The following is a 10,453-nucleotide window of genomic DNA, read 5'->3' on the forward strand; positions in this document are numbered from 1 at the left end:
ATTATGCCCAAAACGTCGATTCTCCTGCTCTTCGGATGCTGCCTGGCCTGCTGCACTTTTCCAGCACCACACTTTTCAATATTGACTGGAACCTCCTTAGTGCAGATGATTTGGACGGAGCTGTTTTTGTCAGGTGTGTTCAGGAAGGTTTCCTACACAATACATAGACAGACCGATGAGGGGAGAGGCCATTTTGGATTTGGTGCTCGACTATGAGCCAGGACAGGTGTCAGATCTCGCAGTGGGAGAACACTTTGGTGACAGTGACCACAACTGCCTCACATTTACCATAGCTTTGGAGAGGGAAAGGAGCGGTTACCAAGGGAAGATATTTAATTGGGGAAAAGGAAATGATGACGCTATTAGGCAGGAGCTGGGAAGTACAGATTGGGAGCAATTGCACCACAGAAAGGGCACAAAAGACATGTGGAGACTGTTTAAGGAGCAGTTGTTGCAAGTGATGCACAAATTTGTTCCTCTGAGACAGGCAAGAAGGGGTAAAATTAAGGAGCCTTGGATGACGAGAACAGAGGAGCTTCTTGTCAAAAGGAAGAAGGCAGCTTACATAATGTGGAGGAAGCAAGGAGCTAGCACAGCTTTAAAGGATTACAGGCCTACTACAAAGGAGCTCAGAAATGGACTAACGAGAGCCAGCACAGGACACAAAAAAGGCTTGGCAGGAGGAATTAGGGAGAACCCAAAGGCATTTTACTCATAGGTGAGGAATAAGAGAATGATCAGGGAGAATGTAGGGCCGGTCAAGGATAGAGTAGGGAACTTGTGCTTGGAGTCTGACCAGATGGGGAGGCGCTAAATGAGGTTTTTGTTTTGGTTTTCACTGAGGAAAGGGACCTTGTTGTGAATGAGAACTTTGAGGAGCTGGGAAACAGGCTTGAAAAGATCAAGATTGATGAAGTTGATGTGCTGGAAATTTTGGAAAACATTAAGATTAATGAGTACCCAGGGCCAGACCAGATTTATCCTCGGTTGCTCTGGGAAGCGAGAAAGGAGGTTGCTAAGCCGCTGGAGAAGATCTTTGCTTCCTCACTCTCCCCAGTGTTGTACTGGAGGATTAGAGGGAGGCAAATGTTGTTCCTCTTTTCAAGAAGAGTAAGAGGGAAATCCCTGGCATTAACAGACCAGTCAGTCTTACATCTGTGGTTAGCAAGGTTTTGGAAAGAATTCTGAGGGATAGGATATATGACTATTTGGAAAAGCAATGCACCACAGAAAGGGCACAACAGACATGTGGAGACTGTTTGAGGAGCAGTTGTTGCAAGTGATGCACAAATTTGTTCCTCTGAGACAGGCAAGAAGGGCTAAGATTAAGGAGCCTTGGATGATGAGAACAGAGGAGCTTCTTGTCAAAAGGAAGAAGGCAGCTTACATAATGTGGAGGAAGCAAGGATCTAGCACAGCTTTAAAGGATTACAGGCCTACTAGAAAGGAGCTCAGAAATGGACTAACGAGAGCCAGCACAGGACACAAAAAAGGCTTGGCAGGAGGGATTAGGGAGAACCCAAAGGCATTTTACTCATAGGTGAGGAATAAGAGAATGATCAGGGAGAATGTAGGGCCGGTCAAGGATAGAGTAGGGAACTTGTGCATGGAGTCTGACCAGATGGGGAGGCGCTAAATGAGGTTTTCGTTTCGGTTTTCACTGAGGAAAGGGACCTTGTTGTGAATGAGAACTTTGAGGAGCTGGGAAACAGGCTTGAAAAGATCAAAATTGATGAAGTTGATGTGCTGAAAATTTTGGAAAACATTAAGATTAATGGGTACCCAGGGCCAGACCAGATTTATCCTCGGTTGCTCTGGGAAGCGAGAAAGGAGGTTGTGAAGCCGCTGGAGAAGATCTTTGCTTCGTCACTCTCCCCGGTGTTGTACTGGAGGATTAGAGGGAGGCAAATGTTGTTCCTCTTTTCAAGAAGAGTAAGAGGGAAATCCCTGGCATTAACAGACCAGTCAGTCTTACATCTGTGGTTAGCAAGGTTTTGGAAAGAATTCTGAGGGATAGGATATATGACTATTTGGAAAAGCAATGCATGATTAAAGGCAGCCAGCATGGCTTTGTGAAGGGCAGGTCATGTCTCACAAATCTTATTGAGTCTTTTGAGGAGGTGACGATTCAGGTCGACGAAGGTCAAACAATGGATGTGGTGTATGTGGACTTCAGCAATGCATTTGAAAAGGTTCCCCATGGTAGGCTCATTCATAAAGTCAGGAGGTATGGGATACAGGGAGATTTGGCTGTCTGGATTCAGAATTGGTTGACTGACAGAAGGCAGAGAGTGTTTGTAGATGGAAGGTATTCTGTCTGGAGGTCAGTGGTGAATGGGGTCCCACAGGGCTCTGTTCTTGGGCCTCTGCTCTTTGTAGTTTTTATAAATGACTTGGATGAGGAGGTTAAGGGGTGGTTTAGTAAATTTGCAGATGACACAAAGGTTGGAGGTGCCGTTGATAGTATCGAGGGCTATTGCAGGCTGCAGCGTGACGTAGACAGGATGCAGAGCTGGGCTGAGAAATGGCAGATGGAGTTCAACCTGGATAAAGGCGAAGTGATGCATTTTGGAAGGTCGAATTTGAGTGCTGAATATAGAATTAAAAACAGGATTCTTGGCAGTGTAGAGGAACAGAGGGATCTAGGTGTTCAAGTGCATAGATCCCTTAAAGTTGCCACCCAGGTGGATGGGGTTGTTAAGAAAGCACATGGTGTTTTGGCTTTCATTAACAGGGGGATTGAGTTTAAGAGCCACAAGGTTTTGCTGCAGCTCTACAAGTCCCTGGTGAAACCACGCTTGGAATATTGTGTCCAGTTCTGGTGGCCCTATTACAGGAAAGATACGGAGGCTTTGGAGAAGATACAAAGAAGGTTTACCAGGATGCTGCCTGGACTGGAGGGCTTGTCTTACAAAAAGAGGTTGACTAAGCTCGGACTTTTCTCTCTGGATAGAAGGAGGAAGAGAGGTGACCTGATCGAGGTGTACAAGGTAATGAGAGGCATGGATAGAGTCAATAGCCAGAGACTTTTCCCCAGGGCAGGATTGACTGGCACGAGGGGTCATATTTTTAGGATATTAGGAGGAAGATGTAGAGAAGATGCCAGAGGTAGGTTCTTTACGCGGAGGGTTGTGAATGCATGGAATGCGTTGCCAGCGGTGGTGGTGGAAGCAGAGTCATTAGGGACATTTAAATGACTGCTGGACATGCACATGGACAGCATTGAATTGAGGGGTGCATAGGTTAGGTTATTTTATTTTAGATTAGGAATTATCCTCAGCACAACATTGTGGGTCGAAGGGCCTGTTCTGTCCTGTACTTTTCTATGTTCTATGAGGGTGTCTCTTGTGAGGCCAGCATTTATTGTTTTTCTCACAATCAACAATGGTTTATGATCAGCAATAGCCACTCGATTCCAGATTTTCTTTTATTGAATTAAAATTCCACAGTGTGTCATAGCAGAATTCAAACCCATGTACCAAGAACATTTCCAGAATATCTGGATTAACAAGCCCGCAATAATACCACAAGGTCATCGCCTCCCCTCATATCCAGTGTTTTATATTGTTTCAACATGACATCCCAGCTCTTGAAATTTTATACTTGGGCTAATAAAGGCAAGTATCATATAGGCCTCTCTGATCATGTGGTCTACCTGCCCAATCACCTTCAGGAACCTGTGGATAGGAACTCTAATGACATTGTTCCTCTGCACATCTGCTATTCCTTGTGTACTGTATTGCCTTGCAGCAGTAAGCTGAAGAGGAGAACTGTTTGAGATGCTCAAAATTCATGAACAGCTTTGGTCGAGGAAAAGAGGAAAAACTGTTTCTAGCAGCAGAAGGTCAGCCATGGTGAGCATTTTGGAAGAGTTTTCTAGACTGAGGTGTTACAATTTGAATGTACTGCCTGAAAAACTGGTGGAAGTCGTCACTTTCAAAAGGGAGTTGGATACACACATTTAAAGGAAGAAATTTGCAGGAATATGAGGAAAGAATGTGGAAGTGGGACTAACTCAAAGAGTCAGCGCAAGCATTATGGGTTGAGTGGACTCAATCTGTTTTGTATCATTCCATACTTCTTTGATTCCACATGCAGTCTCATAGCATCTGTTGTTTGAACATTTATGGCATGCACAATGAATGGCTGGTATGTAACCGAGAGTGTTTGCTGTGAGAGATCATAAATACCAGAGAAAAACTAATTTTCCCAAATCTCAAGAGTTAATCAGTTGTATGATTGTTTAACTTAAGAATTGTTTAAAACTGTTCCAATGGCATTAATATGAAAGTGCTTGAATTTACAGTATAAATTTTCAGTGTTCTTTTCTGCCATCTCTCACACTCTATATAGTTAAAACATTGGTGGAGATACATCAAAGATTTAAGTAATCCCTCCTCGCCTGAGTTTTTTTTTACCCACTTGGCACTATTCCTTTTAATAATGATGAACAAGACTACAGCCAATGAAAATAATGACTTTTAGGATCATGCTCAAATCCTCTGTAAAAAAAACTGAAAAACACAAAACCTGCTTCAGTTCCTTGATCACCCTCACAACCTCAGGATAGTCCCATTATTATCTGCCTTTATAGCAACACAGTTACTCAAAAGAAATTTTAGCTACAGTTTTAAAGGCTCCCAGCTTTCATCCTAACTGCTCTTAGTCTCTTTGCTATTGTCTTCTTTCGGATCCTGTTAAATGGATGAGCTGATAACAACCCCCAGCTTTCAGTTTGATACTGATGAAGTGTTGCCAACCCTCCAATCCATGATCTGGAGTCTCCATGAAACAGGGGTGACCAACAGCCAGACAAAAACAAAACAGGATGCTTAAAAAAATTGCATTTTTTCCCACTGTCTTTGATTAATTTTGGTTTATCAGTTCTGAAAGTAGAAGAGATGGAGTAGAAGCTGTTTGTCTGTCAGTCAGGAATTGGCCAATCAGGTAACAAAATCGTTCCAATCAGGCAGCCAGTGGCAGTGAAATGGAGAACTTCTGATGAACAGTCAGAAAGTTAACTCTGTTTTCTCTCCACAGATGCTGTCAGACCTGCTGAGTTTCTCCAGCAATTTATGTTCTTGCTTGCTCTATGCTTGTTGCCCTTCTTGATGGAGTTCAATGTTTTTTGAGCGAAATCATAAGATTATAATTGATGGACTTCAACATGTTGATAAAGTGACTGCTACTTACCGTAGAGTAGGCTTGAAAAATTAACATTTAACACAGACATGTCTTTCAGCTTTGAAGGTTTGGCACACTTTATGAACTCACTATCCACGATGATCACACCATTTGCTTCCTCCTCATTCATCCAGGTTGGTAACCAGGAAAGGTTACAGTCACAGACAAACTCATTAAAACTCAAGTTTCTGAAATACCAGAACAGTAAGAATTAGTGTTATTGGCTTACTTGACTTGTAAAAAGCAAAAGAATTAAAGGCAATCCATTAACGAGTTCTTTGAGTCCATAAACTCATGACCGATTCACACCTTAAGTACTATGAAATATTCACAACACTTTATTCAACATATAATACAAAGTGTGAAAGTAATACATACCAGTAGTTGTGTTACAGAGGTAGGTACTGAAATAACATTACTGTTGAAATGTAATATGTTGGGAAATATATTTAATTCCCCGACAAAAGTACAGTTGTCTTAATTCCACTCTCTCACCAAAGTGCTGAGGCTCACCATCTTCAGGCAAGGGGCGAGTTTGAGAAGGAGGGTCCTTTACGGCAATCTCAGCTGGTGCAGGAATGGAACCCACACTGATGGTTTCACTCTGCATTATAAACCTGACATTCAGCTAAATGAGCTAACCAATCCGTTATCCTCAATATACGTCAAAACACCTCCATGTTTGTGTTGGGTTGCTATATATAAAAATAATAGGATTAAATAAAGAAGGCTTGGCAGAGGTTCACGTGATGTATAACACTAGCATGGAGTAGCTGGACTGAATGGTCTGTTTCATGCTGCACAGTTGAGGCATTCTGTGTAATATCTTTGGATCTAAAATTCTGTCATCACAGATTGTTGCCCTCCTTTATCTCTTTGCAATGTCAAACATAAAGCAGTTAGAGTTTAATAATGAAGTTAACAATCCATTGAATAGCTTCAGCAATTGGGATGCCCCCAAGGAATGAATGTTTCTGGGCTGAAATTCAGAGTCTTGGCGATGGCCACACTCCTAATTTCAGGTGATCATCCCATTGTGTATGTGGAGCATGTGGTCACATTTTCCCTGGCCCATCCTCAAGCAATTGAGTCCAGATTCTCTGCAGAAAGTGGAAACGGGAAGCTTGCGTTCACTGAGGATTGATGGCATTACCAAGAGTTGGGAACAGTTCACTAGCATCATTGGCGAATCCTTCACCAGCCTCCCGACCATAGGATCTTAATATCAGCTTCCTGAAGCAGCAGATTAGAGGTGTTTTTTTCCCTTAGGATACTGATGCTGATGCTGTTTATTTTGGCATCAAAGAATGCTCCCCACCGTAAATACAAATGACACATTTGCTATATCAACAGCAAGCTGCTGATTCCTTACTCTCATATTACCATCTTGCAACTTCAGTGCAATCTTTCTATTGTCTAGGGATTTTTACTGCTCAGGGAAACAGGGACCTGGAGCCCTTCAGGATTATTTCTGGGATGTGGAAACCAACATGCTTAGTTGATCTCCTGTACTAACATACATTTAACCTCTGCTGTCCACACGGAAAACAGCATTCGCAAAGAACGCCAGTGGCTGACAGTTCGGAAAGCGCTCCCATTGACATAGATTTTTTTTTTAAGTCTTAAAGTCCTGGAGCCCTTGCTGGAACACACACCAGACTCTACAAACTGATGACAGCACCACGTCCCAATGACACTCCTCCAAGGTGATTGCAAACATCATTAACTGCAATCTGGGTAAGGAGCCAAGTGATGAATTTCTACTTTCTGCACAGAATCTGGACTCAATTGCTTGAGGATGGGTTTGGGAAAATGTGACCACATTCTCCATACATAAAATGGGATGATCACCTGAAATTAGGAGTGTGGCCATCGCCAAGTCTCTGAATTTCAGCCCAGAAACATTCATTCCTTGGGGGTATCCCAATTGCTGAAGCTATTCAATGGATTGTTAACTTCAATATCAAACTCCAACTGCTTCTCTGGCCACACAAAATTACATTTATGTTTGACATTGCAATGAGATAAAGGAGGGCAACAATCTGTGATGACTGACTTATGTCCAATACTGGTGGGAAGTGAACCCATGTCAGGGAATGTCAGACATGTTATTTTGGTGAAAACTCTGCTCAGAATATTGCAGATTTGGATCAAGCTGCACCCATTCTATTAGGATGCTTCAGAATATGGAAATGTTCCATGCCAGGTAGTAAACTTTGCCCAAAATGGGATATAACAAACTAGTTCAATAATATTTAGGATACTCCACATTAATACTTAAGTAGAAAACTATCTCGATGAAAATTAAATTGGCCATACAGTTTAAAGGAATAACAACTCATGGTTTTTATTTCCCAGCTTCCAGATTGAGTCTTGACTTAGTGATTATTTTTCCTCATATGATTGTCTCTTGCCTCACATCCTGTCAAGTTCTCTTTTTTTGCCTCCCATGGGGCGAAGAGGAGTTGCTGTGTTGATCAATGTTTGATGCGTTTCCATAGAGAAGATCAGACATTCTTACCCCAAGACGTAGTATGACACAACAGTGATCTATTTTAACTTTTGTGTCTTATTTGTGACAACCAAGGATGATGGGGCTTGCGGGAAAGGAGTTTTGCAGATGTTGATGGTAGGGTATGAGCCAAGTTTAACATGATGTAAAATCAGGCCAGTTACCCAGCAATACAGCTCACTTTCTCCAAAAAAATTAGTGATTCAAACAGGACTTTCCACAATGTTTGAAAGTTATTCGTTTGAGCTGCTCTTCCCATTTTACTTACTTTAAACATATGTGTCAAAATTCATTGTTGTACATAGTTAGATCATCAATACTACTAGAGGAAATTGTAGAAAACTTACATTTTAGTTAAATTAAATAAATCTGCAAATATTCCATCTTCTAAAGTAGATATCTGATTGTTGCTTATGTCTCTGTAAGGAAAGATTTGAAATGATTAGAATTTTGGCCTGAAAGAATTCCTCATATCACATGGCTCCAAGCATTTATCATGCAAAAATAGTTTGTTCTGTACTACGCACACTTCCAGGAACAATATCTGAATACTGTTGATAATAGTTGAATCTAAACTGCAAGTAATGTCTTTGCTTTCTGTAGCAACATATCACTTTCATAATCTGAACCTACTTCTGTATCCACAATGTGTATATCTACAAAATCCACCACCAAGAGGAACAATGGCAGCAGCCTGATGCACTGGAGCACCAACAGGGGAAGTGGCCAGAAGTGAAGGCCACTGATAAATGCCATGTCTTCCAAGAAGATATCCAAATGGAGTTGGTAACCCTAAGTGGGAAGAGGGTAAGATAATCGTCAACATGACTGGATAAAACTGCAAATAGAAGTGGCCCATGTTTTATTTAATCTATGATCAGACAAGGCTGCCCACTTTATCTTAAAACAAAACCTTCAGTTGCTTTTGGTAACACTGGAAAGACAATGCACTCATGGCACTGCAAAAAATATAATGGCACAACATACATCAGATGATGCCAATCTCATTAACCTATCAACTGATTCTGCCCCCCCTAAGTATGGGTGGCTGTATTCATTGTCTGCCATCATTCAGTGAAAACTCTCAGAAGTGACAGCTGATTTTGAGAAGTAGCTAAAAGACTCCTTGTGGCATACTCTTCTTTCTGCTACCATCCTAGAAACTTGCCCTATAATGGGGTTTCTCACCATTTGGTCATCAGGAATCTTGGACTCGATACATTAATTTGAGTAATGAAATCCAATTAGAAAGAAAGATTACAAAAGTTGTCATGTTTTTTTTACTGCCCAAATAAATTGACAGATTTCACAACGTCCCAGCCCTGGATGAGTTGTGTAGTGTCCAAAGGGCACGATGTTTTTCAGAGGTATGAAGAAAATTTCCTGAAAACTTACATATCTGATAAACATCTTCTACCAGCGAAGATTTCTTTGAAAAGAATACTAATATTATTGCCCTGAAGATACCTGGGGAGCAAACAGAAAATACAATGCATTAACTTACAGCAAAGATTTAATCTACTTTTTCCAATTGATGTGAACTTCTATTTATGCTAATAACAAATGTCTGTAATGCTGGATCTCCTACTGGTTGAAAGGAATTCTCTCTATTCTATTTATGCAATGTTAAACATAACATTTACCTCAACACTTAAGTAGAATAGATTGACGCTATAATTATTTGAACTGATAAATTAAGAGGCCTTCATCATGTGTAATCTTGTATGCTTTACTCCATGTTGATGCAACGAGAGGTTTGGCTTTGAAAGCACTTGTTTAACCATTTGAAGTTTTTAAACAATTGGAAAGTGGTCCCAAAAGAGGCAAGCATTTCAAATGATGTGTTTACACACATTCTGAGTTACTAACATCAACTGTATTTACTCATTTTTGGACCTTGATCAACTGGACAGTGAACATTTGGTTTGGATTTTGTTGTGATTGTGATGGTAAAATTGTCTGTGTTTGTCTTCATTACTCCACAACTGACTGCAAGCTAGGGAATGTTCACATGCAAAATGTAATGCGGAAATCCAGAAGTTGTTGTTATTGGATCAACAGTCATCTGTAGGACATGCTTATAAAGCCAATGTAATTATAAACAGATGAGAAGGTTCTCTATAATGCTGTTCATCAACAGTTATCTATTAATTTCACCACCTGAAAATTTAAGTTAGAAGTGAAGAATTTTAAGCACTTCTAACTTCCTGCTTTGCTGTGCATGAATAACTTATTGTGGTTGGCTGCATAGCCATTGCATGCAAAGTCATGCCCTTGGCTTGGCACAAGATTAAATTGTTATCGGGAAGGAGGAAAACCATGACATGTATATCACCAATGGCAAGAGGTGACCTTTCTTCACCACTGACCATAAATTCCAAACCAATATTTTCATTTTTCAATGGTGAGATCCAGCTGAGGCCTTCCATGTTTGATGACATGTGGACAGACCTTCCCTACAGTCAGGTAGGTAAAAACAATGACTGCAGATGCTGGAAACCAGATTCTGGTTTAGTAGTGCTGGAAAAGCAAAGCAGTTCAGGCAGCATCCGAGGAGCAGTAAAATCGACGTTTCGGGCGAAAACCCTTCATCAGGAATACAGGCAGAGTGCCTGTACAGGTGGAGATATAAATGAGAGGAGGGTGGGGGCATAGAGTACAATAGGTGAGTGGGGGAGGGGATGAAGGTGATAGGTCAGGGAGGAGGGTGGACTGGATAGATGGAAAAGAAGATAGGCAGGTAGGACAAGTCATGGG

General features: G+C 41.2%; 1 protein-coding gene and 1 long non-coding RNA gene across 5 annotated transcripts in view; one reads left to right on the top strand and one right to left on the bottom strand.

Moving 5' to 3' along the window:
* Nucleotides 1-10,453, bottom strand: part of pkd1a (polycystic kidney disease 1a) — a 204,496-nt gene that overhangs the window by 127,186 nt on the left and 66,857 nt on the right. For both annotated transcript variants that reach the window (XM_043711199.1, XM_043711198.1), the window contains 3 exons: nucleotides 9,092-9,163; nucleotides 8,044-8,115; nucleotides 5,194-5,372 (listed from right to left, as the gene is read on the bottom strand). In XM_043711199.1, coding sequence (XP_043567134.1) covers nucleotides 5,194-5,372; nucleotides 8,044-8,115; nucleotides 9,092-9,163 — 323 coding nt within the window. The remainder of the gene's footprint in view (nucleotides 1-5,193; nucleotides 5,373-8,043; nucleotides 8,116-9,091; nucleotides 9,164-10,453) is intronic.
* The window catches only part of LOC122560517, a 19,638-nt gene that overhangs the window by 6,977 nt on the left and 2,208 nt on the right, over nucleotides 1-10,453 (top strand). The window contains exons 4-5 of one of the 3 annotated variants that reach the window (XR_006314756.1): nucleotides 3,751-3,854; nucleotides 8,300-8,503. This is a non-coding gene — a long non-coding RNA (uncharacterized LOC122560517). Of the gene's footprint in view, nucleotides 1-3,750; nucleotides 3,855-8,299; nucleotides 8,824-10,453 lie in introns of those variants that run through there. The other 2 variants (XR_006314755.1, XR_006314757.1) reach the window with 2 other exon arrangements.

Source organism: Chiloscyllium plagiosum, chromosome 21, assembly GCF_004010195.1.
Source record: "Chiloscyllium plagiosum isolate BGI_BamShark_2017 chromosome 21, ASM401019v2, whole genome shotgun sequence".
NCBI lineage: Eukaryota > Metazoa > Chordata > Chondrichthyes > Orectolobiformes > Hemiscylliidae > Chiloscyllium > Chiloscyllium plagiosum.